The following is a 27,500-nucleotide window of genomic DNA, read 5'->3' as shown; positions in this document are numbered from 1 at the left end:
CTTTCTCTCTCTTTTTCTCTCCTTTCTCTTTCTCTCTCGCTCGTCCCCTCCCTCTGTCTCACCCCCCTGTCCCCTCGTCCCCTCTCGTTCCCTCTCCCTACCTCTCTCTCTCTCTCTGTCCTGGTTCAGATGTAGTATTGAGGACAAGACTGTAGTAAATGTGTTCTGTATAAATACCTCTATTCAGATCATTAGCTCTGTTTAGTACATGGCTACATCCCAAATGGCACTATATTCCCAACATAGTGCACTACTTTAGACCAGACCCCTAGTGGGCCTGGTTAGTAGTAGGGGATGCAGCCTCTGTGTCTCTGTGTCTCTGAGGAGAGTCTATCTGCGTCTCTGAGGAGAGTCTATCTGCGTCTCTGAGGAGAGTCTGTCTGTCTCTGAGGAGAGTCTGTCTGTCTGTCTCTGAGGAGAGTCTATCTGTCTGTCTCTGAGGAGAGTCTATCTGCGTCTCTGAGGAGAGTCTATCTGCGTCTCTGAGGAGAGTCTATCTGCGTCTCCGAGGAGAGTCTATCTGCGTCTCCGAGGAGAGTCTATCTGCGTCTCCGAGGAGAGTCTATCTGCGTCTCCGAGGAGAGTCTATCTGCGTCTCCGAGGAGAGTCTATCTGCGTCTCCGAGGAGAGTCTATCTGCGTCTCCGAGGAGAGTCTATCTGCGTCTCCGAGGAGAGTCTATCTGCGTCTCCGAGGAGAGTCTATCTGCGTCTCCGAGGAGAGTCTATCTGCGTCTCCGAGGAGCGTCTATCTGCGTCTCCGAGGAGAGTCTGTCTGTCTGTCTCTGATGAGAGTCTATCTGCGTCTCTGAGGAGAGTCTATCTGCGTCTCTGAGGAGAGTCTATCTGCGTCTCTGAGGAGAGTCTATCTGCGTCTCTGAGGAGAGTCTATCTGCGTCTCTGAGGAGAGTCTATCTGCGTCTCTGAGGAGAGTCTATCTGCGTCTCTGAGGAGAGTCTGTCTGTCTGTCTGTCTCTGAGGAGAGTCTGTCTGTCTCTGAGGAGAGTCTGTCTGTCTGTCTCTGAGGAGAGTCTGTCTGTCTCTGAGGAGAGTCTGTCTGTCTGTCTGTCTCTGAGGAGAGTCTGTCTGTCTGTCTCTGAGGAGAGTCTGTCTGTCTGTCTGTCTCTGAGGAGAGTCTGTCTGTCTGTCTGTCTCTGAGGAGAGTCTGTCTGTCTGTCTGTCTCTGAGGAGAGTCTGTCTGTCTGTCTCTGAGGAGAGTCTGTCTGTCTGTCTCTGAGGAGAGTCTGTCTGTCTGTCTCTGAGGAGAGTCTGTCTGTCTGTCTCTGAGGAGAGTCTGTCTGCCTGTCTCTGAGGAGAGTCTGTCTGTCTGTCTCTGAGGAGAGTCTGTCTGTCTGTCTCTGAGGAGAGTCTGTCTGTCTGTCTCTGAGGAGAGTCTGTCTGTCTGTCTCTGAGGAGAGTCTATCTGTCTGTCTCTGAGGAGAGTCTATCTGTCTGTCTCTGAGGAGAGTCTGTCTGTCTGTCTCTGAGGAGAGTCTGAGGAGAGTCTGTCTGTCTGTCTCTGAGGAGAGTCTGTCTGTCTGTCTCTGAGGAGAGTCTGTCTGTCTCTGTCTGTCTGTCTGTCTCTGAGGAGAGTCTGTCTGTCTGTCTCTGAGGAGAGTCTGTCTGCCTGTCTCTGAGGAGAGTCTGTCTGTCTGCCTGTCTCTGAGGAGAGTCTGTCTGTCTGTCTGTCACTGAGGAGAGTCTGTCTGCCTGTCTCTGAGGAGAGTCTGTCTGTCTGTCTCTGAGGAGAGTCTATCTGTCTGTCTCTGAGGAGAGTCTATCTGTCTGTCTCTGAGGAGAGTCTATCTGTCTGTCTCTGAGGAGAGTCTGTCTGTCTGTCTCTGAGGAGAGTCTGAGGAGAGTCTGTCTGTCTGTCTCTGAGGAGAGTCTGTCTGTCTGTCTCTGAGGAGAGTCTGTCTGTCTGTCTCTGAGGAGAGTCTGTCTGTCTGTCTCTGAGGAGAGTCTGTCTGTCTGTCTCTGAGGAGAGTCTGTCTGTCTGTCTCTGAGGAGAGTCTGTCTGTCTGTCTCTGAGGAGAGTCTATCTGTCTGTCTCTGAGGAGAGTCTGTCTGTCTGTGTCTCTGAGGAGAGTCTGTCTGTCTGTCTCTGAGGAGAGTCTGTCTGTCTGTCTGTCTGAGGAGAGTCTGTCTGTCTGTCTGTCTGTCTGTCTCTGAGGAGAGTCTGTCTGTCTGTCTCTGTCTCTGAGGAGAGTCCGTCTGTCTGTCTGTCTCTGAGGAGAGTCTGTCTGTCTGTCTCTGAGGAGAGTCTGTCTGTCTGTCTGTCTCTGAGGAGAGTCTGTCTGTCTGTCTGTCTCTGAGGAGAGTCTATCTGTGTCTCAGTCACCATGGAGAGAGATCCCTACATACCTACATAGTCAGTGAGTCAGAGTGTGAGAGTGAACTCAACCCAGCCCGTAGATACTCTGAGGAGAGTCTCAACCCAGTCTGTCTGTGAGTGAGTGAGGAGAGTGAGAGTCTCAACCCAGCCCGTCTGATCTGTCTGAGTCTGTGAGGAGAGTCTGCCTGATCTGTCTCTGAGAGAGAGTCTCAACCCAGCCTGTCCCACATGTCTGAGTCAGAGTGTGAGTGAGAGTCTCAACCCAGCCTAGATCCCACATGTGAGTGTCAGAGTGTGAGGAGAGTCTGTCCCACATGTGAGTGAGTCAGTCTCAACCCAGCCCGTAGATACCCACATAGTGAGTGAGTCAGAGTGTGAGAGTGAGAGTGAACTCAACCCAGCCCGTAGATACCCACATAGTGAGTGAGTCAGAGTGTGAGAGTGAGAGTGAACTCAACCCAGCCCGTAGATACCCACATAGTGAGTGAGTCAGAGTGTGAGAGTGAGAGTGAACTCAACCCAGCCCGTAGATACCCACATAGTGAGTGAGTCAGAGTGTGAGTGAACTCAACCCAGCCCGTAGATACCCACATAGTGAGTGAGTCAGAGTGTGTGAGTGAGAGTGAACTCAACCCAGCCCGTAGATACCCACATAGTGAGTGAGTCAGAGTGTGAGAGTGAGAGTGAACTCAACCCAGCCCGTAGATACCCACACAGTGAGTGAGTCAGAGTGTGTGAGTGAGAGTGAACTCAACCCAGCCCGTAGATACCCACATAGTGAGTGAGTCAGAGTGTGAGAGTGAGAGTGAACTCAACCCAGCCCGTAGAGATAGACAGAGACCAGGGTGAGTGAATGAGTCAGAGTGTGAGAGTGAGAGTGAACTCAACCCAGCCCGTAGATACCCACATAGTGAGTGAGTCAGAGTGTGTGAGTGAGAGTGAACTCAACCCAGCCCGTAGATTGCAGATTGTCTGTCAGACAGAGACCAGGGTTGGATACATAGTGAAGAGGATATACCTGTACAACTGGCTGGTGGAGTGATGTAAGAGGAGTAGTGTTCCTGTCCTGTAACTAGTAGTTATATTACTACTGTATAGAGGAGTGTGTTATATCAGTAACTAGTAGTTATATTACTACTGTATAGAGGAGTGTGTTATATCAGTAACTAGTAGTTATATTACTACTGTATAGAGGAGTGTGTTATATCAGTAACTAGTAGTTATATTACTACTGGATAGAGGAGTGTGTTATATCAGTAACTAGTAGTTATATTACTACTGTATAGAGGAGTGTGTTATATCAGTAACTAGTAGTTATATTACTACTGTATAGAGGAGTGTGTTATATCAGTAACTAGTAGTTATATTACTACTGTATAGAGGAGTGTGTTATATCAGTAACTAGTAGTTATATTACTACTGTATAGAGGAGTGTGTTATATCAGTAACTAGTAGTTATATTACTACTGTAAAGAGGAGTGTGTTGTATCAGTAACTAGTAGTTATATTACTACTGTATAGAGGAGTAGTGTTCCTGTCCTGTAACTAGTAGTTATATTACTACTGTATAGAGGAGTGTGTTATATCAGTAACTAGTAGTTATATTACTACTGTATAGAGGAGTGTGTTGTATCAGTAACTAGTAGTTATATTACTACTGTATAGAGGAGTGTGTTATATCAGTAACTAGTAGTTATATTACTACTGTATAGAGGAGTGTGTTATATCAGTAACTAGTAGTTATATTACTACTGTACTGTATAGAGGAGTGTGTTATATCAGTAACTAGTAGTTATATTACTACTGTACTGTATAGAGGAGTGTGTTGTATCAGTAACTAGTAGTTATATTACTACTGTATAGAGGAGTGTGTTATATCAGTAACTAGTAGTTATATTACTACTGTATAGAGGAGTGTGTTATATCAGTAACTAGTAGTTATATTACTACTGTATAGAGGAGTGTGTTGTATCAGTAACTAGTAGTTATATTACTACTGGATAGAGGAGTGTGTTATATCAGTAACTAGTAGTTATATTACTACTGTATAGAGGAGTGTGTTATATCAGTAACTAGTAGTTATATTACTACTGTATAGAGGAGTGTGTTATATCAGTAACTAGTAGTTATATTACTACTGGATAGAGGAGTGTGTTATATCAGTAACTAGTAGTTATATTACTACTGTATAGAGGAGTGTGTTATATCAGTAACTAGTAGTTATATTACTACTGTATAGAGGAGTGTGTTATATCAGTAACTAGTAGTTATATTACTACTGTACTGTATAGAGGAGTGTGTTGTATCAGTAACTAGTAGTTATATTACTACTGTATAGAGGAGTGTGTTATATCAGTAACTAGTAGTTATATTACTACTGTATAGAGGAGTGTAACTAGTAGTTATATTACTACTGTATAGAGGAGAGTGTTATATCAGTAACTAGTAGTTATATTACTACTGTATAGAGGAGTGTGTTATATCAGTAACTAGTAGTTATATTACTACTGTATAGAGGAGTGTGTTATATCAGTAACTAGTAGTTATATTACTACTGTATAGAGGAGTGTGTTATATCAGTAACTAGTAGTTATATTACTACTGGATAGAGGAGTGTGTTATATCAGTAACTAGTAGTTATATTACTACTGTACTGTATAGAGGAGTGTGTTGTATCAGTAACTAGTAGTTATATTACTACTGTATAGAGGAGTGTGTTATATCAGTAACTAGTAGTTATATTACTACTGTATAGAGGAGTGTGTTATATCAGTAACTAGTAGTTATATTACTACTGTATAGAGGAGTGTGTTATATCAGTAACTAGTAGTTATATTACTACTGTACTGTATAGAGGAGTGTGTTATATCAGTAACTAGTAGTTATATTACTACTGTATAGAGGAGTGTGTTATATCAGTAACTAGTAGTTATATTACTACTGTACTGTATAGAGGAGTGTGTTGTATCAGTAACTAGTAGTTATATTACTACTGTATAGAGGAGTGTGTTATATCAGTAACTAGTAGTTATATTACTACTGTATAGAGGAGTGTGTTATATCAGTAACTAGTAGTTATATTACTACTGGATAGAGGAGTGTGTTATGTCAGTAACTAGTAGTTATATTACTACTGTATAGAGGAGTGTGTTATATCAGTAACTAGTAGTTATATTACTACTGTATAGAGGAGTGTGTTGTGTCAGTCCAGTATCTAACCCTGTTCTGTCTCTCCTGTCTGTAGGACCAGTATGATGGTATTGATAAACACACCCAGTCAGGACTGGATCTGGTGGACCGATATGTGAAGTTTGTGAGAGAACGGACCGAGATAGAACAGAACTACGCCAAGCAACTCAGGTGTCTGTCTGCCTGTTTCTGTCTGACAGAGCAGACACACAGACAGTCTGTCTGTATGTCTGTCTGTGTGCTCTGTCTGTCTGTCTGTGTGCTCTGTCTGTGTCTCTCTCTTTGTGTGTGTGTTTCTGTGTGTGTGTGTCTCTGTGTGTGTGTGTGTGTGTGTGTGTCTCGCTCTGTCTGTGTGCTCTGTCTGTGTCTGTTTTTGTCTGTCTGTCTGTCTGTCTGTCTGTCTGTCTGTCTGTCTGTGTGTCTGTCTCTGTCTGTCTGTCTGTCTGTGTGTCTGTGCAGTGTGTCTGTGTATTTTAATTAGTTGTTAGAATGTAACCCTGACATTCTCTCTTCCTCTCAGAAACCTCTCCAAGAAATACCTTAAACGAGGCAGCAAGGAGGAGCAAGAGTGTGGGTGAGTTGTGTCTGCCTCTCTGTCTGCCTCTCTGTCTGCCTCTCTGTCTGCCTCTCTGTCTGCCTCTCTGTCTGCGTCTGTCTGTCTGTGTCTCTCTGTCTCTCTCTGTCTGTGTCTGTCTCTCTGTCTCTGTCTGTGTCCTCTCTCTAATCAGTTAGTGATTATCAGATGAATGCTGTGCTTATCCTTTGTCTCTCGTGTTTGTCTTTATTAGACAGACAGATTTCTTTATCCCACCAATCACATGCAACTCTTTATCCCTGTTTCCTGGAAGTGAACCAATAACATACAACCCTTTACCCCTGTTTCCTGGAAGTGAACCAATAACATACAACCCTTTACCCCTGTTTCCTGGAAGTGAACCAATAACATACAACCCTTGAACCCTGTTTCCTGGAGGTGAACCAATCACATTCAAATCAAATGTTATTTGTCACATACACATGGTTAGCAGATGTTGATGCAAGTGTAGCGAAATGCTTGTGCTTCTAGTTCCGACAATGCAGTAATAACCAACGGGTAATTTAACCTAACAATTCCACAACTACAACCTTATACACACAAGTGTAAGGGGATAAAGAATATGTACATAAAGATATATGAATGAGTGATGGTACAGAGCAGCATAGGCAAGATGCAGTAGATGGTATCGAGTACAGTATATACATATGAGATGAGTAATGTAGGGTATGTAAACAAAGTGGCATAGTTTAAAGTGGCTAGAGAGTGGCTATGTTGTCATCTAACTAATCTCTCTCTATCCCCTCGGTCTTGTTGCCCCTCCACCTGCAGGTTCACCAATCACCAGTCATTCCAGGACATTGTGAATGAGCTGAATGACTATGCGGGCCAGAGAGAGCTGATAGCAGAGAACATGATGACTGGAATCTGTGTAGAACTCACCAAATACCTTCAGGACCTCAAACAAGAACGCAAAACAGTGAGAGAGAGATGGAGAGAGAGAGGGAGGGAGAGATGGGGAGGGAGGGAGGGGGGGGGGAGAGATGGGGAGAGGGAGGGGGGGGAGGGAGAGATGGGGAGAGGGAGGGAGGGGGAGAGATGGGGAGAGGGAGGGGAGAGGGGGGGAGAGGGAGGGGAGGGAGAGGGAGGGAGGGAGGGAGGGAGGGAGGGAGAGGGGGAGGGGAGGGGGGAGGGGAGAGGGAGGGATGGAGAGGGAGGGGAGGGGGGGGAAGAGGGAGAGGGAGGGAGGGAGAGATGAAGAGATGGAGAGGGAGGGAGGGAGAGATGGAGAGGGAGGGAGGGAGAGATGGAGAGGGAGGGAGGGAGAGATGGAGAGGGAGGGAGGGAGAGATGGAGAGGGAGGGAGGGAGAGATGGAGAGGGAGGGGGAGAGATGGAGAGGGAGGGGGAGAGATGGAGGGGAGGGGGGAGAGATGGAGAGGGAGGGGGAGAGATGGAGAGGGAGGGGGGAGAGATGGAGAGGGAGGGGAGAGATGGAGATGGAGAGGGGGGGGGGAGAAGGGAGAGATGGAGGGAGGGGGAGAGATGGAGGGAGGGGAGGGGGAGAGATGGAGGGAGGGGAGAGGGAGGGGGAGAGAGAGATGGGGGAGAGGGAGGGGGAGAGATGGGGGAGAGGGGGGAGGGAGGGAGATAACATCACCGACATGTTGAACTCACTTTGATGTTGTCATCTAACTAATCTCTCTCTCTCCCCCAGTACCTGGCCGATGCCAAAAAGCTCAACAGAACTTGGAGATCAGTTTCAAACAGCTAGAGAATGTGAGTTTCTGTGTGATTGAGGGTGAATATGTTATAACCCCTATAACCCACGGTCCCCCCCAGGAAGTCAGCTCCAAGTGATTTACATTGTTGGAAATGTGTTCCCCAGTATTCCCACTCCTAGTAGAGAGACAGAATCATATATAAATGTGTTCCCCAGTATTCCCACTCCTAGTAGAGAGACAGAATCATATATAAATGTGTTCCCCAGTTTCCCACTCCTAGTAGAGAGACAGAATCATATATAAATGTGTTCCCCAGTATTCCCACTCCTAGTAGAGAGACAGAATCATATATAAATGTGTTCCCCAGTATTCCCACTCCTAGTAGAGAGACAGAATCATATATAAATGTGTTCCCCAGTATTCCCACTCCTAGTAGAGAGACAGAATCATATATAAATGTGTTCCCCAGTATTCCCACTCCTAATAGAGAGACGGGATCATATATAAATGTGTTCCCCAGTATTCCCACTCCTAATAGAGAGACGGGATCATATATAAATGTGTTCCCCAGTGTTCCCACTCCTAATAGAGAGACGGGATCATATATAAATATGTTCCCCAGTGTTCCCACTCCTAATAGAGAGACGGGATCATATATAAATGTGTTCCCCAGTATTCCCACTCCTAATAGAGAGATGGGATCATATATAAATGTGTTCCCCAGTATTCCCACTCCTAATAGAGAGACGGGATCATATATAAATGTGTTCCCCAGTATTCCCACTCCTAATAGAGAGACGGGATCATATATAAATGTGTTCCCCAGTATTCCCACTCCTAATAGAGAGACGGGATCATATATAAATGTGTCCCCCAGTATTCCCACTCCTAATAGAGAGACGGGATCATATATAAATGTGCCTAATAGAGAGACGGGATCATATATACATGTGTTCCCCAGTATTCCCACTCCTAATAGAGAGATGGGATCATATATACATGTGTTCCCCAGTATTCCCACTCCTAATAGAGAGACGGGATCATATATAAATGTGTTCCCCAGTATTCCCACTCCTAATAGAGAGACGGGATCATATATAAATGTGTTCCCCAGTATTCCCACTCCTAATAGAGAGATGGGATCATATATAAATGTGTTCCCCAGTATTCCCACTCCTAATAGAGAGACGGGATCATATATAAATGTGTTCCCCAGTATTCCCACTCCTAATAGAGAGACAGGATCATATATAAATGTATTCCCACTCCTAATAGAGAGACAGGATCAAATATAAATGTGTTCCCCTGTATTCCCACTCCTAGTAGAGAGACAGAATCATATATAAATGTGTTCCCCAGTATTCCCACTCCTAATAGAGAGACAGGATCATATATAAATGTGTTCCCCAGTATTCCCACTCCTAATAGAGAGACGGGATCATATATAAATGTGTTCCCCAGTATTCCCACTCCTAGTAGAGAGACAGAATCATATATAAATGTGTTCCCCAGTATTCCCACTCCTAGTAGAGAGACAGAATCATATATAAATGTGTTCCCCAGTATTCCCACTCCTAGTAGAGAGACAGAATCATATATAAATGTGTTCCCCAGTATTCCCACTCCTAGTAGAGAGACAGAATCATATATAAATGTGTTCCCCAGTATTCCCACTCCTAGTAGAGAGACAGAATCATATATAAATGTGTTCCCCAGTATTCCCACTCCTAGTAGAGAGACAGAATCATATATAAATGTGTTCCCCAGTATTCCCACTCCTAATAGAGAGACAGGATCATATATAAATGTGTTCCCCAGTATTCCCACTCCTAATAGAGAGACGGGATCATATATAAATGTGTTCCCCAGTGTTCCCACTCCTAATAGAGAGACGGGATCATATATAAATGTGTTCCCCAGTATTCCCACTCCTAATAGAGAGACGGGATCATATATAAATGTGTTCCCCAGTATTCCCACTCCTAATAGAGAGACGGGATCATATATAAATGTGTCCCCCAGTATTCCCACTCCTAATAGAGAGACGGGATCATATATAAATGTGTTCCCCAGTATTCCCACTCCTAATAGAGAGACGGGATCATATATAAATGTGTTCCCCAGTGTTCCCACTCTAATAGAGAGACGGGATCATATATAAATGTGTTCCCCAGTATTCCCACTCCTAATAGAGAGATGGGATCATATATAAATGTGTTCCCCAGTATTCCCACTCCTAATAGAGAGACAGGATCATATATAAATGTGTTCCCCAGTATTCCCACTCCTAATAGAGAGACGGGATCATATATAAATGTGTTCCCCAGTATTCCCACTCCTAATAGAGAGACGGGATCATATATAAATGTGTTCCCCAGTATTCCCACTCCTAATAGAGAGACAGGATCATATATAAATGTGTTCCCCAGTATTCCCACTCCTAATAGAGAGACGGGATCATATATAAATGTGTTCCCCAGTATTCCCACTCCTAATAGAGAGACAGGATCATATATAAATTTATTCCCACTCCTAATAGAGAGACAGGATCAAATATAAATGTGTTCCCCTGTATTCCCACTCCTAGTAGAGAGACATAATCATATATAAATGTGTTCCCCAGTATTCCCACTCCTAATAGAGAGACAGGATCATGTATAAATGTGTTCCCCAGTATTCCCACTCCTAATAGAGAGACGGGATCATATATAAATGTGTTCCCCAGTATTCCCACTCCTAATAGAGAGACGGGATCATATATAAATGTGTTCCCCAGTATTCCCACTCCTAATAGAGAGACGGGATCATATATAAATGTGTCCCCCAGTATTCCCACTCCTAATAGAGAGACGGGGTCATATATAAATGTGTTCCCCAGTATTCCCACTCCTAATAGAGAGACGGGATCATATATAAATGTGTTCCCACTCCTAATAGAGAGACAGGATCATATATAAATGTGTTCCCCAGTATTCCCACTCCTAATAGAGAGACGGGGTCATATATAAATGTGTTCCCCAGTATTCCCACTCCTAATAGAGAGACGGGATCATATATAAATGTGTTCCCACTCCTAATAGAGAGACAGGGTCATATATAAATGTGTTCCCCAGTATTCCCACTCCTAATAGAGAGACAGGATCATATATAAATGTGTTCCCCAGTATTCCCACTCCTAATAGAGAGACAGGATCATATATAAATGTGTCCCCCAGTATTCCCACTCCTAATAGAGAGACGGGATCATATATAAATGTGTTCCCCAGTATTCCCACTCCTAATAGAGAGACGGGATCATATATAAATGTGTTCCCCAGTATTCCCACTCCTAATAGAGAGACGGGTCATATATAAATGTGTTCCCCAGTATTCCCACTCCTAAGAGACGGGATCATATATAAATGTGTTCCCCAGTATTCCCACTCCTAATAGAGAGACGGGATCATATATAAATGTGTTCCCCAGTATTCCCACTCCTAATAGAGAGACGGGATCATATATAAATGTAAGCAACGTTTGAAATGATTGTTTTGGTCAGTCTACAAATGATCTGTAAATATGTTATGGCCCTCTGACCGTCCATCTGCTCAGGAAGTAATCGTCCCGTGGCTGAATGCAGTTGATGATCCCCGATAACCCTCACTAAACCAAGTCTCTCTCTCTGTGTGTGTGTGTGTGTGTGTGTGTGTGTGGTGTGCAGACTAAGAGGCGTTTTGCCAAGGAGTGGGGAGAGGCAGAGAAAGCCACACAACAAGCGGAGAAAATTGAGAACGACACAAACGCTGTGAAAGCAGATGTTGAGAAGGTACACACACTCACAGATTAACGTTCACACCACGTCCCTGTATACCAGTTAATACAGGTGTGTCCAGGTGAAGCAGCATATGTACCTATATACCAGTTAATACAGGTGTGTGTCCAGGTGAAGCAACATACGTACCTATATACCAGTTAATACAGGTGTGTGTTCAGGTGAAGCAACATACGTACCTATATACCAGTTAATACAGGTGTGTGTCCAGGTGAAGCAACATACGTACCTATATACCAGTTAATACAGGTGTGTGTTCAGGTGAAGCAGCATACGTACCTATATACCAGTTAATACAGGTGTGTCCAGGTGAAGCAGCATACGTACCTATATACCAGTTAATACAGGTGTGTGTGTCAGGTGAAGCAGCATACGTACCTATATACCAGTTAATACAGGTGTGTCCAGGTGAAGCAGCATACGTACCTATATACCAGTTAATACAGGTGTGTGTGTTCAGGTGAAGCAACATACGTACCTATATACCAGTTAATACAGGTGTGTCGTTCAGGTGAAACAGCATACGTACCTATATACCAGTTAATACAGGTGTGTGTGTTCAGGTGAAGCAGCATACGTACCTATATACCAGTTAATACAGGTGTGTGTGTTCAGGTGAAGCAGCATACGTACCTATATACCAGTTAATACAGGTGTGTGTTCAGGTGAAGCAGCATGCGTGTTAATACAGGTGTGTGTCCAGGTGAAACAGCATACGTACCTGTATACCAGTTAATACAGGTGTGTGTCCAGGTGAAGCAGCATACGTACCTATATACCAGTTAATACAGGTGTGTGTCCAGGTGAAGCAGCATACGTACCTATATACCAGTTAATACAGGTGTGTGTGTGTGTGTCCAGGTGATGCAGCATACGTACCTGTATACCAGTTAATACAGGTGTGTGTGTGTCCAGGTGAAACAACATACGTACCTATATACCAGTTAATACAGGTGTGTGTTCAGGTGAAGCAACATACGTACCTATATACCAGTTAATACAGGTGTGTGTCCAGGTGAAGCAACATACGTACCTATATACCAGTTAATACAGGTGTGTGTTCAGGTGAAGCAGCATACGTACCTATATACCAGTTAATACAGGTGTGTGTTCAGGTGAAGCAGCATACGTACCTATATACCAGTTAATACAGGTGTGTGTTCAGGTGAAGCAGCATACGTACCTATATACCAGTTAATACAGGTGTGTCCAGGTGAAGCAGCATACGTACCTATATACCAGTTAATACAGGTGTGTGTCCAGGTGAAGCAACATGCGTACCTATATACCAGTTAATACAGGTGTGTGTTCAGGTGAAGCAGCATACGTACCTATATACCAGTTAATACAGTGTGTGTTCAGGTGAAGCAGCATACGTACCTATATACCAGTTAATACAGGTGTGTGTGTTCAGGTGAAGCAGCATACGTACCTATATACCAGTTAATACAGGTGTGTGTGTTCAGGTGAAGCAGCATACGTACCTATATACCAGTTAATACAGGTGTGTGTTCAGGTGAAGCAGCATGCGTACCTATATACCAGTTAATACAGGTGTGTGTTCAGGTGAAGCAGCATACGTACCTATATACCAGTTAATACAGGTGTGTGTCCAGGTGAAGCAGCATACGTACCTATATACCAGTTAATACAGGTGTGTGTCCAGGTGAAGCAGCATACGTACCTGTATACCAGTTAATACAGGTGTGTCCAGGTGAAACAGCATACGTACCTATATACCAGTTAATACAGGTGTGTGTGTGTGTGTGTCCAGGTGAAGCAGCATACGTACCTATATACCAGTTAATACAGGTGTGTCCAGGTGAAACAGCATACGTACCTATATACCAGTTAATACAGGTGTGTGTGTGTTCAGGTGAAACAGCATACGTACCTGTATACCAGTTAATACAGGTGTGTGTGTGTGTGTGTGTGTGTCCAGGTGAAGCAGCATACGTACCTATATACCAGTTAATACAGGTGTGTCCAGGTGAAACAGCATACGTACCTATATACCAGTTAATACAGGTGTGTGTTCAGGTGAAGCAGCATACGTACCTATATACCAGTTAATACAGGTGTGTGTGTTCAGGTGAAGCAACATACGTACCTATATACCAGTTAATACAGGTGTGTGTTCAGGTGAAGCAGCATACGTACCTATATACCAGTTAATACAGGTGTGTGTGTTCAGGTGAAGCAACATACGTACCTATATACCAGTTAATACAGGTGTGTGTGTTCAGGTGAAGCAGCATACGTACCTATATACCAGTTAATACAGGTGTGTGTGTTCAGGTGAAGCAGCATACGTACCTATATACCAGTTAATACAGGTGTGTGTGTTCAGGTGAAGCAGCATACGTACCTATATACCAGTTAATACAGGTGTGTGTGTCCAGGTGAAGCAGCATACGTACCTATATACCAGTTAATACAGGTGTGTGTCCAGGTGAAGCAGCATACGTACCTATATACCAGTTAATACAGGTGTGTGTGTGTGTGTCCAGGTGATGCAGCATACGTACCTGTATACCAGTTAATACAGGTGTGTGTGTGTCCAGGTGAAACAGCATACGTACCTATATACCAGTTAATACAGGTGTGTGTTCAGGTGAAGCAGCATGCGTTCCTATATACCAGTTAATACAGGTGTGTGTTCAGGTGAAGCAGCATACGTACCTATATACCAGTTAATACAGGTGTGTGTCCAGGTGAAGCAGCATACGTACCTGTATACCAGTTAATACAGGTGTGTCCAGGTGAAGCAGCATACGTACCTATATACCAGTTAATACAGGTGTGTGTGTGTGTGTGTCCAGGTGAAGCAGCATACGTACCTATATACCAGTTAATACAGGTGTGTCCAGGTGAAGCAGCATACGTACCTATATACCAGTTAATACAGGTGTGTGTTGTTCAGGTGAAGCAGCATACGTACCTGTATACCAGTTAATACAGGTGTGTGTGTGTGTCCAGGTGAAGCAGCATACGTACCTATATACCAGTTAATACAGGTGTGTCCAGGTGAAACAGCATACGTACCTATATACCAGTTAATACAGGTGTGTGTTCAGGTGAAACAGCATACGTACCTTTATGCCAGTTAATACAGGTGTGTGTGTGTCCAGGTGAAACAGCATACGTACCTAAATACCAGTTAATACAGGTGTGTGTGTGTGTGTGTGTTCAGGTGAAGCAGCATACGTACCTATATACCAGTTAATACAGGTGTGTTCAGGTGAAACAGCATACGTACCTATATACCAGTTAATACAGGTGTGTTCAGGTGAAGCAGCATATGTACCTGTATACCAGTTAATACAGGTGTGTTCAGGTGAAGCAGCATACGTACCTGTATACCAGTTAATACAGGTGTGTGTTCAGGTGAAGCAGCATACGTACCTATATACCAGTTAATACAGGTGTGTGTTCAGGTGAAGCAGCATGCGTACCTATATACCAGTTAATACAGGTGTGTGTTCAGGTGAAGCAGCATGCGTACCTATATACCAGTTAATACAGGTGTGTGTTCAGGTGAAGCAGCATACGTACCTATATACCAGTTAATACAGGTGTGTGTTCAGGTGAAGCAGCATACGTACCTATATACCAGTTAATACAGGTGTGTGTTCAGGTGAAGCAGCATGCGTACCTATATACCAGTTAATACAGGTGTGTGTCCAGGTGAAGCAGCATACGTACCTATATACCAGTTAATACAGGTGTGTGTCCAGGTGAAGCAGCATACGTACCTATATACCAGTTAATACAGGTGTGTGTCCAGGTGAAGCAGCATACGTACCTGTATACCAGTTAATACAGGTGTGTGTCCAGGTGAAGCAGCATGCGTACCTATATACCAGTTAATACAGGTGTGTGTCCAGGTGAAGCAGCATACGTACCTATATACCAGTTAATACAGGTGTGTGTCCAGGTGAAGCAGCATACGTACCTATATACCAGTTAATACAGGTGTGTTCCAGGTGAAGCAGCATACGTACCTATATACCAGTTAATACAGGTGTGTGTTCAGGTGAAGCAGCATACGTACCTATATACCAGTTAATACAGGTGTGTGTGTCCAGGTGAAGCAGCATACGTACCTATATACCAGTTAATACAGGTGTGTGTTCAGGTGAAGCAGCATGCGTACCTATATACCAGTTAATACAGGTGTGTGTTCAGGTGAAGCAGCATGCGTACCTATATACCAGTTAATACAGGTGTGTGTTCAGGTGAAGCAGCATACGTACCTATATACCAGTTAATACAGGTGTGTGTTCAGGTGAAGCAGCATACGTACTTGTATACCAGTTAATACAGGTGTGTGTTCAGGTGAAGCAGCATACGTACCTGTATACCAGTTAATACAGGTGTGTGTTCAGGTGAAGCAGCATGCCCATGTGAAGACACACACAGCGGAGGAGTGCAGGAACGACTATGCCGCCCAGCTCCAGAAATACAACAAGGAACAGAACACCTTCTACTACACAGAGATACCGCAGCTGTTTAATGTAACACACTTTACTTACTGATTTACTTACGTTGTGTGTGTGTGTGTGAGATATATATATATATATATATACACAGTTTAAGTCGGAAGTTTAAACACACTTAGGTTGGAGTCATTAAATCTTGTTTTTCAACCACTCCATGTTGGAAAAATGAATTGTGTCGTTGCACAAAGTAGATGTCCTAACCGACTTAACAAAACTATAGTTTGTTAACAAGAATTAACAAACTATAGTTTTGTCAAGTCGGTTAGGACATCTACTTTGTGCATGACACAAGTTATTTTTCCAACATTTGTGTTTACAGACAGATTATTTCACTTATAAGTCACTGTATCACAATTCCAGTGGCTCAGAAGTTTATATACATTAAGTTGACTGTGCCTTTAAACAGCTTGGAAGATTCCAGAAAATGATGTCATGGCTTTAGAAGCTTCTGATAGGCTAATTGACATCATTTGAGTCAATAGGAGGTGTACCTGTGGATGCATTTCAAGGCCTACTTTCAAACTCAGTGCCTCTTTGCTTGACATCATGGGAAAATCTAAAGAAATCAGCCAAGACCTCAGAAAAACAATTGTAGACCTCCACCTCTGGTTCATCATTGGGATGAAGGTACCACGTTAATCTGTACAAACAAACGCCATGGGACCACGCAGCCGTCATACCACTCATGAAGGAGACACGTTCTGTCTCCTAGAAATGAACGTACTTTGGTGCGAACAGTGCAAATCAATCCCAGAACAACAGCAAAGGACCTTGTGAAGATGCTGGAGGAAACAGGTACAAAAGTATCTATATCCACAGTAAAACGAGTCCTATATCGACAGAACCTGAAAGGCCGCTCAGCAAGGAAGAAGCCACTGCTCCAAAACCATCATAAAAAAGCCAGACTACGGTTTGCAACTGCACATGGGGACAAAGATCGTACTTTTTGGAGAAATGTCCTCTGGTCTGATGAAAGGAAAATAGAACTGTTTGGCCATAATGACCATCGTTATGTTTGGAGGAAGAAGGGGAGGCTTGCAAGCCGAAGAACACCATCCCAACCGTGAAGCACGGGGGTGGCAGCATCATGTTGTGGGGGTGCTTTGCTGCAGGAGGGACTGGTGCACTTCACAAAATAGATGGCATCATTAGGCAGGAAAACTATGTGGATATATTGAAACAACATCTCAAGACATCAGTCAGGAAGTTAAAGCTTGGTTGCAAATGGGTCTTCCAAATGGACAATGACCCCAAGCATACTTCCAAAGTTGTGTCAAAATGGCTTAAGGACAACAAAGTCAAGGTATTGGATTGGCCATCACAAAGCCCTGACCTCAATCCTATAGAACATTTGTGGGCAGAACTGAAAAAGCGTGTGCGAGCAAGGAGGCCTACAAACCTGACTCAGTTACACCAGCTCTGTCAGGAGGAATGGGCCAAAATTCACCCAACTTATTGTGGGAAGCTTGTGGAAGGCTACCCGAAACGTTTGACCCAAGTTAAACAATTTAAAGGCAATGCTACCAAATACAAATTCAGTGTATATAAACTTCTGACCCACTGGGAATGTGATGAAAGAAATTAAAGCTGAAATAAATAATTCTCTCTACTATTTTTCAGACATTTCACATTCCTAAAATAAAGTGGTGATCCTAACTGAACTAAGACAGGGAATTTTTACTAGGATTAAATGTCAGGAATTGTGAAAAACTAAGTTTAAATGTAATTGGCTAAAGTGTATGTCAACTTCCGATTTCAACTGTATATACACTGTATACACAGTACCAGTCAAAGGTTTGGACACAAACTCATTCAAGGGTTTTTCTTAATATTGACTATTTTCTATATTGTAGAATAATAGTGAAGACATCAAAGCTCTGAAATAACACATGGAATCATGTAGGATCCAAAAAAAGTTATCAAAATATATTTTATATTTGAGATTCTTCAAAGTAGCCACCCTTTGCCTTGATGACAGCTTTGCACACTCTTTTTGGAAATCTCTCAACCAGCTTCATGTGGAATGCTTTTTCAACAGTCTTGATGGAGTTCCCACGTATGCTGAGCACTTGTTGGCTGCTTTTCCTTCACTCTGCGGTCCAACTCATCCCAAACCATCTCAATTGGGTTGAGGTCGAGTGATTTGTGGAGACCAGGTCATCTGATGCAGCACTCCATCACTCTCCTTGGTCAAATAGCCCTTACACAGCCTGGAGGTGTGTTGGGTCATTGTCCTGTTGAAAAACAAATGATTGTCCCACTAAGCGCAGAATGATGTGGTAGCCATGATGGTTAAGTGTGCCTTTTGAATTCTAAATAAATCACTAACAGTGTCACCAGCAAAGCACACCATCACACCTCCTCCTCCATGCTTCACGGTGGGAACCACACATGTAGAGATCATCCGTTCACCTACTCTGCGTCTCACAAATGCACAGCGGTTGGAAACAACATCTCAAATTTAGACTCATCAGACCAGAGGACAGATTTCCACTGGTCGAATGTCTATTGCTCGTGTTTCTTGGCCCAAGCCAGTCTCTTCTTCTTATTGGTGTCCTTCAGTAGTGGTTTCTTTGCAGCAATTTGACCATGAAGGCCTGATTCACACAGTCTCCTCTGAACAGTTGATGTTGAGATGTGTCTGTTACTTGAACTCTGAAGCATTTATTTGGGCTGCAATAACTGAGGCTGGTAACTCTAATGAACTTATCCTCTGCAGCAGAGGTAACTCTGGGTCTTCCATTCCTGTGGCGGTCCTCATGAGAGCCAGTTTCATCATAGCTCTTGATGGTTTTTTTGACTGCACTTGAAGAAACTTTCAAAGTTGTTGACATTTTCCAGATCGACTGACCTTTATGTCTTAAAGTAACGATAGGCTGTCGTTTCTCTTGCTTATTTGAGCTGTTCTTGCCATTATATGGACTTGGTCTCTTACCAAATCTTCTGTATACCACCCCTACCTTGTCACAGCAGAACTGATTGTCTCAAACGCATCAAGAAGGAAAGAAATTCCACAAATTAACTTCTAACAAGGCACACCTGTTAATTGAAATGCATTCCAGGTGACTACCTCATGAAGCTGGTTGAGAGAATGCCAAGAGTGTGTAAAGCTGTCATCAAGGCAAAGGGTGGCTACTTTGAAGAATCTCAAATATAAACAGAAAATAGTAAAAAATAAAGAAACCCTGGAATGTCCAAACTGTTGACTGGTACTGTAATGTGTGTGTGTGGTGTGTGTGGATGTGTTTAACTATACTTGTGGGGACCAGAAGTCTCTACTAGAATAGTAAACAAACAAACATTAGATCCAACTGGGGACATTTTGTTAGTCTAGGGGTTTAGGGTTAAGGTTGGAATTAGGGTTAGGCGCTAGGCTTTAAGGATAGGTTTAATTTAGGGGTTAGCGAAAATATAATTTTGAATGGGACTGAATTTTGTGTCCCCTCAAGGTCAGTTATACAGGACTGTTTTTTGTGTGTGTGTGTGTATATAATGTGTGTGTGTGTATATAATGTGTGTGTGTGTGTGTGTGTGTGTGTGTGTAGAAGCTGCAGGATATGGATGAGCGGCGTACCAGATGCTAGGCAGAGGTGTGTGTGTGTGTGTGTATAATGTGTGTGTATATAATGTGTGTGTGTAGAAGCTGCAGGATATGGATGAGCGGCGTATCAGGTGCTTGGCAGAGGGCTACAGTCAGTTTGCTGAGGTAGAGAAGAAGGTTTTACCCATCATCACTAAATGTCTGGTGGGATCAGTATGGCAGGGCGGAACACCAACGGCAAACAGGTGAGAACACACACGCAAGCACGCATATGGATACACACCCCAACACAACAACCAACACACACACACACGGATGCTAACACACACCGTATGGCAAGCGCATACACACACCAACACACACAACACACACGCAACACACACACAAACACCAACACACACACAACAACACACACACGGATGCTAACACACACTGAAGCAAGCATGCATACACACACCAACACACACCCCAACACACACACACACACACCAACACACACACACCGACGCAAGCACGCATACACACACCAACACACACACACAGGTGCTAACACACACGGATGCAAGCATGCATACACACACAACAACACACACACACACACTCTCACTTGCCATGTCCTGTGTGTCTTTCAGGACTCCTTGCGGTTTATAGAACAACACAAGTCAGGTTTTGAGCGACCGGCTGAAGTGGACTTTGAAGACTACAGCCAAGGTATCAAACCAGCCTCCTCAGACGCCAACCTCAACCAACCTAAAATACGCACTAAACTGTGGCCCTTCAGTCACAAGAAAACCAAGGTATGTACCCTTCACACTACACCCTACACACTAACCTACGTCAGACACCAGCCTCAACCAACCTAAAATACGCACTAAACTATGGCCCTTCAGCCACAAGAACAAGGTATATACTAGCACCCTGAACACTACACTGTACACCTGCAACAGAGTCATTTTTTGGGGCCCCAAAAAGTTTTTGTTTTAACAAAATGGGAATAGAATATAACATTTGTAAAAGAAATTATTGACTGCAAATGACCAGGAATTATGTAAAACAATGTTTAAATTCAGGAAATCTGTTCCAAAGTATTCCTGCAAATAATCAAGGGATGAAATTATTATTGTTATTTTCAATCCAGTCTTACTGGGGGACGGGGGACGGTCCTTCTCTGTCTTACTGGGGGACGGGGGACGGTCTCTTCTCTGTCTTACTGGGGGACGGTTACTGGGGGACTTCTCTCTGTCTTACTGGGGGACGGTCTCTTCTCTGTCTTACTGGGGGACGGTCTCTTCTCTGTCTTACTGGGGGACGGTCTCTTCTCTGCCTTACTGGGGGACGGTCTCTTCTCTGCCTTACTGGGGGACGGTCTCTTCTCTGCCTTACTGGGGGACGGTCTCTTCTCTGCCTTACTGGGGGACGGTCTCTTCTCTGCCTTACTGGGGGACGGTCTCTTCTCTGCCTTACTGGGGGACGGTCTCTTCTCTGCCTTACTGGGGGACGGTCTCTTCTCTGCCTTACTGGGGGACGGTCTCTTCTCGGTCTTACGGGGGGACAGTCTACTGGGTCACATTTTTGTTATTATTATAATAACGTCTCTTCCTGCCTCGACCATCTGCTCAGACGACCGCCCACGGGGGAATCTTGCCCTCTACCCATCTCTCTTCTCTTTCGTCTCCCTCCTGTCCTCTGCTCTCGACCCATCTCTCTTCTCTTCTCCCTCTACCCATCCTGTCCTCTGTCCCATCCATCTCTTCTCTTTCGTCTCCTCCTGTCCTCTACCCATCTCTCTTCTCTTTCGTCTCCCTCCTGTCCTCTACCCATCTCTCTTCTCTTTCGTCTCTCTCTTCCTCCCTCCTGTCCTCTACCCATCCTCTTCTCTTTCGTCCTCCTGTCCTCTACCCATCTCTCTTCTTTCGTCTCCCTCCTGTCCTCTACCCATCTCTTCTCTTTCGTCCTCTCCTGTCCTCTACCCATCTCTCTTCTCTTTCGTTCCTGTCCTCTACCCATCTCTCTTCTCTTTCGTCTCCCTCCTGTCCTCTACCCATCTCTCTTCTCTTCCTCTGTCATTGGGCTACAGCATTCTTTTCATCCTTCATCTCTATCATTGGAAAAGCCTGGTCAGGGGCATGGATAGTTCTTAGTGTTGGGTAATCAGACCCTCCTCTATACACAGGCACATTCCACACCTCTCTGCTCCCTGGTCATAGGATAGTTCTGCGTGTTGGTTAATCAGACCCCCTCTATACACAGGCACATTCCACACCTCTCTGCTCCCCCTCTTACACCTGAGGGGCCATAGTTCTGCGATGTCTCTTTCTCTCTCAATTCAAAGAGCTCTCTCTGTGTGTGTGTGTGTGTGTGTGTGTGTGTAATGATTCTATGTCTCTACATAGTGTTTCTTCAGGGTATTTTCTTCTCCAGTGGTTTTCTCATAGCCTTAATCCTCTTTTGTTTTTCTTTATGGTGTCTCTCTCCTTCTCCAGTGGTTTTCTGATAGCCTTAATCCTCTTTTGTTTTTCTTTATGGTGTCTCTCTCCTTCTCCAGTGGTTTTCTGATAGCCTTAATCCTCTTTTGTTTTTCTTTATGGTGTCTCTCTCTCCTTCTCCAGTGGTTTTCTCCTTTCCCACCTTGTCTTCCTCCTTTTCCTCATCCTTCCCTCCCCAGGTCTCATAACCCTCTATCTCTGCCCCCTCCCCCTTTCCTCATCCTTCCCTCCCAACCCCTTCCCCCCCCAACCCTCTAAGCTGGGTCGCGCCCCTCTCTCTTTCTGCCTGAGAGAGTTTAACCGTTCTGTCAAACCTCGCCTTGCTACCTTCAGGGCTCTGCACAGACCGGTGAGTCTCCCTAGATCTGAGGACAGTTTGGTGTTTCCCAAACTGTCCTAGGTTAGGATTGTAGGAGGGTAATCTGGTCCTGGATCAGTGGTTAGGTTAGTATCTAATGGTTCAGGTTAGGATTGTAGGAGGGTAATCTGGTCCTAGATCAGTGCTTAGATTAGTATCTAATGGATCCGGTTAGGATTATGGGAGGAAAACTGGTCCCCGATCAGTGTATTGGGTAACCAGCATACTCAGGTGAGTCACAGGGGTCCAAGGTTCCAACAACAGAGACTGATTGGCTAGATCAGGGCTGCCCAATTCCGTTCCTGGAGGGCCCAAACACTTCTTGTTTTTGTTTCTACCTGGTACTTAATTACACTCACCTGGTGTCCAAGGTCTGAATTAGTCCCTAATTAGGAGGAGGGGATGAAAACCAGAAGTGTTTGGGCCCTCCAGGACCAGGGATTGGACAGCCCTGGGCTAGATGGACAGGTAAGCCCAATGCTGATTGGTGGATGAGGACATTTTGTTGTATTGTGACAAACGTGTGTATTGTGTGTTTCTGTTTATCTATGTGTGTGTGTGTCTCACGATGAGTGTCCATCCTTCTCAAGTTCCAGAGGATAAATGCTGACAAGCACATGGTAACACTTCCTATGGTTACGGTTTAGAACAGGGTTTCTATGGTTACGGTTTAGATCAGGGTTTCTATGGTTTAGATCAGGGTTTCTACGGTTAGATGTTATCCAGTCAGTACTCTGGAGGTGTTGAGAGGACAAAGATAACAACCAGCAGTGCTGTGGACCTCAACGTCTGGGGTGCGTCCCAATAATATCTCCTGTCTCCTGAAGTGTGCACTTGTTCACTACATCTCACAAATGTTAAAGCGTTAGATTGGTGGAGACGTGGGGGAGACGTGGTAGTTATTACAGCGTTAGATTGGGGGAGACGTGGGCTAGTTATTACAGTGTTAGATTGGGGGAGACGTGGGCTAGTTATTACAGTGTTAGATTGGGGAGACGCGGGCTAGTTATCACAGCGTTAGATTGGGGGAGACGTGGGCTAGTTATTACAGCGTTAGATTGGGGGAGACGTGGGCTAGTTATTACAGCGTTAGATTGGGGGAGACGTGGGCTAGTTATTACAGCGTTAGATTGGGGGAGACGTGGGCTAGTTATTACAGCGTTAGATTGGGGGAGACGGGGCTAGTTATTACAGTGTTAGATTGGGGGAGACGTGGGGAGACGTGGTAGTTATTACAGCGTTAGATTGGGGGAGACGTGGGCTAGTTATTACAGCGTTAGATTGGGGGAGACGTGGGCTAGTTATTACAGCGTTAGATTGGGGGAGACGTGGGCTAGTTATTACAGCGTTAGATTGGGGGAGACGTGGGCTAGTTATTACAGCGTTAGATTGGGGGAGACGTGGGCTAGATTACAGTGTTAGGGGGGGAGACGTGGTAGTTATTACAGCGTTAGATTGGGGGAGACGTGGGCTAGTTATTACAGCGTTAGATTGGGGGAGACGTGGGCTAGTTATTACAGTGTTAGATTGGGGGAGACGGGGGAGACGTGGGCTAGTTATTACAGCGTTAGATTGGGGGAGACGTGGGGGGGAGACGTTAGTTATTACAGTGTTAGATTGGGGGAGACGTGGGCTAGTTATTACAGTGTTAGATTGGGGGAGACGTGGGCTAGTTATTACAGCGTTAGATTGGGGGAGACGGGGCTAGTTATTACAGTGTTAGATTGGGGGAGACGTGGGCTAGTTATTACAGTGTTAGATTGGGGGAGACGTGGGCTAGTTATTACAGCCTTAGATTGGGGGAGACGCGGGCTAGTTATTACAGCCTTAGATTGGGGGAGACGCGGGCTAGTTATTACAGCCTTAGATTGGGGGAGACGCGGGCTAGTTATTACAGCCTTAGATTGGGGGGAGACGGGCTAGTTATTACAGCCTTAGATTGGGGGAGACGCGGGCTAGTTATTACAGCCTTAGATTGGGGGAGACGCGGGCTAGTTATTACAGCCTTAGATTGGGGGAGACGCGGCTAGTTATTACAGCTTTAGATTGGGGGAGACGGGCTAGTTATTACAGCCTTAGATTGGGGGAGACGCGGCTAGTTATTACAGCCTTAGATTGGGGGAGACGCGGGCTAGTTATTACAGCCTTAGATTGGGGGAGACGCGGGCTAGTTATTACAGCCTTAGATTGGGGGAGACGCGGGCTAGTTATTACAGCCTTAGATTGGGGGAGACGCGGGCTAGTTATTACAGCCTTAGATTGGGGGAGACGCGGGCTAGTTATTACAGCCTTAGATTGGGGGAGACGCGGCTAGTTATTACAGTGTTAGATTGGGGGAGACGGGCTAGTTATTACAGCGTTAGATTGGGGGAGACGCGGGCTAGTTATTACAGCGTTAGATTGGTGGAGACGCGGGCTTAGTTATTACAGCGTTAGATTGGGGGAGGGGCGGGCTAGTTATTACAGCGTTAGATTGGGGGAGACGCGGGCTAGTTATTACAGCGTTAGATTGGGGAGACGCGGGCTAGTTATTACAGCGTTAGATTGGGGGAGACGCGGGCTAGTTATTACAGCGTTAGATTGGGGGAGACGGGCTAGTTATTACAGTGTTAGATTGGGGGGAGACGCGGGCTAGTTATTACAGCGTTAGATTGGGGGAGACGCGGGCTAGTTATTACAGTGTTAGATTGGGGGAGACGCGGGCTAGTTATTACAGTGTTAGATTGGGGGAGACGCGGGCTAGTTATTACAGCGTTAGATTGGGGGAGACGCGGGCTAGTTATTACAGTGTTAGATTGGGGGAGACGTGGTAGTTATTACAGCGTTAGATTGGGGGAGACGTGGGCTAGTTATTACAGCGTTAGATTGGGGGAGACGTGGGGGAGACGTGGGCTAATGGAAGATATTCTTACGTCCTTTCATATGGTGGAAGTTTTCACTTCAGGAGGAAGGAGGGCCTTTGGGACAAAACCCGTGTCTGGTTTTGAGGGGTTTAAACAGAACCCGTATCTGGTTTTGAGGGGTTAAACAGAACCTTGTCTGGTTTTGAGGTTTTAAAGCGGTTTCGGTAATAATTGAGGGATATTTATCACTAACTCAGGTTTATGTCCAACACGTTTCTTTACTCTGAGTGTGAGCATAACACCTCACCCTCATCTATCTTGCTTTCTCTCGCTCACCTGCTCTCTCACCCCTCCTCTCTCAATTCAATTTAAGGGGCTTTATTGGCATGGGAAACGCATGTTAACATTGCCAAAGCAAATGAACTAGATAATAAACTGTAAAAATGTACAGTAAACATTAAACTCACAACATTTCAAAAATAATAGACATTTCAAATGTCATTGTCTCTCTTCTCTCTCTCCCTCCGGCCCCCTCCTCTCTCTCTCTCTCGCCCCCTCCTCTCTCTCTCTCGCCCCCTCTCTCTCTCTCCCTCCGGCCCCCTCCTCTCTCTCTCTCCCTCCTCTCTCTCTCTCCCTCTCTCTCTCACCCCCTCCTCTCTCGCCCCCTTTTCTCTCTCCCTCCGGTCCCCTCCTCTCTCTCCCTCCGGTCCCCTCCTCTCTCTCCTCCGGTCCCCTCCTCTCTCTCTCCCTCCGGTCCCCTCTCCTCTCTCTCTCCCTCCGGTCCCCTCCTCTCTCTCTCTCCTCCGGTCCCCTCCTCTCTCTCTCCCTCCGGTCCCCTCCTCTCTCGCCCCCTCCTCTCTCTCTCCCTCCGGTCCCCTCCTCTCTCGCCCCCTCCTCTCTCTCTCCCTCTGGGCCCCTCCTCTCTCGCCCCCTCCTCTCTCTCTCCCTCCGGTACCCTCCTCTCTCGCCCCCTCCTCTCTCTCTCTCCCTCCGGTCCCCTCCTCTCTCGCCCCCTCCTCTCTCTCTCCCTCCGGCCCCTCCTCTCTCTCTCTCGCCCCCTCCTCTCTCTCTCTCGCCCCCTCCTCTCTCTCTCTCGCCCCCTCCTCTCTCTCTCTCGCCCCCTCCTCTCTCTCTCGCCCCCTCCTCTCTCTCTCTCCCTCTCGCCCCCTCCTCTCTCGCCCCCTCCTCTCTCTCTCCCTCCGGTCCCCTCCTCTCTTGCCCCCTCCTCTCTCTCTCTCCCTCCGGTCCCCTCCTCTCTCTCCCTCCGGTCCCCTCCTCTCTCTCCCTCCGGTCCCCTCCTCTCTCTCCCTCCGGTCCCCTCCTCTCTCTCCCTCCGGTCCCCTCCTCTCCGGTCCCCTCCTCTCCGGTCCCCTCCTCTCTCTCTCTCGCCCCCTCCTCTCTCTCTCTCTCGCCCCCCTCCCTCTCTCTCTCTCTCGCCCCCTCCTCTCTCTCTCTCTCTCGCCCCTCCTCTCTCTCTCTCTCTCCCCCCTCCTCTCTCTCTCTCTCTCGCCCCCTCCTCTCTCTCTCTCTCTCGCCCCCTCCTCTCTCTCTCTCTCTCTCTCTCGCCCCCTCCTCTCTCTCTCTCTCTCTCGCCCTCTCTCTCGCCCTCTCTCTCGCCCCCTCCTCTCTCTCTCTCTCGCCCCTCTCTCTCTCTCTCTCTCCCCCTCCTCTCTCTCTCTCTCTCGCCCCCTCCTCTCTCGCTCTCTCTCGCCCCCTCCTCTCTCGCTCTCTCTCGCCCCCTCCTCTCTCGCTCTCTCTCGCCCCCTCCTCTCTCGCCCCCTCCTCTCTCTCTCTCTCCGCCACCTCCTCTCTCTCTCTCGCCCCCTTCTCTCTCGCCCCCTTCTCTCTCTCTCCCCCCCCCAGTCTCCAGCTGCTGAGGACTTCTCTCACCTGCCTCCAGAACAGAGGAAGAAGAGACTTCAGTCCAAGATTGATGACATCACCAAGGAACTTCAAAAGGAGCTGGACCAGAGGTAGCCCCGCCTCCCCCGCCACTCTGACATCATCACCACAGTGACGGCGGCGATCTCACAATCTTACTGTCTCTGTCCATCACTGGGAGAATCTCAATGACATTCTCCTCGCGTGTTCTCTCCTCTCTCAGGTCAGAGGGGAGGGACCTCTGGCTTTCTCAACCAATGGGTTTTGAGAAGGAGGCGAGGAGTTTGCAATTGAGATT

At 45.8% G+C, this 27,500-nt stretch overlaps 1 protein-coding gene across 1 annotated transcript in view; it reads left to right on the top strand.

Annotated features, from left to right (window-relative positions):
- Nucleotides 1–27,500, top strand: part of LOC121844263 (cdc42-interacting protein 4 homolog) — a gene marked incomplete at its 3' end in the record, with an annotated part of 35,394 nt that overhangs the window by 5,923 nt on the left and 1,971 nt on the right. The window contains 12 exon segments of the mRNA XM_042314176.1: nucleotides 5,578–5,693; nucleotides 6,043–6,096; nucleotides 6,889–7,036; nucleotides 7,774–7,792; nucleotides 7,795–7,835; nucleotides 11,481–11,585; nucleotides 15,980–16,108; nucleotides 19,734–19,836; nucleotides 19,839–19,879; nucleotides 20,267–20,431; nucleotides 23,069–23,098; nucleotides 27,185–27,294. Of these exon segments, the coding sequence (XP_042170110.1) occupies nucleotides 5,578–5,693; nucleotides 6,043–6,096; nucleotides 6,889–7,036; nucleotides 7,774–7,792; nucleotides 7,795–7,835; nucleotides 11,481–11,585; nucleotides 15,980–16,108; nucleotides 19,734–19,836; nucleotides 19,839–19,879; nucleotides 20,267–20,431; nucleotides 23,069–23,098; nucleotides 27,185–27,294 (1,061 nt within the window).

This window comes from Oncorhynchus tshawytscha, unplaced genomic scaffold (assembly GCF_018296145.1).
Source record: "Oncorhynchus tshawytscha isolate Ot180627B unplaced genomic scaffold, Otsh_v2.0 Un_contig_7595_pilon_pilon, whole genome shotgun sequence".
Lineage (NCBI taxonomy): Eukaryota > Metazoa > Chordata > Actinopteri > Salmoniformes > Salmonidae > Oncorhynchus > Oncorhynchus tshawytscha.
Note: the sequence above shows the minus strand (reverse complement) of the source record. Positions and strands in the feature narration are given on the sequence as shown.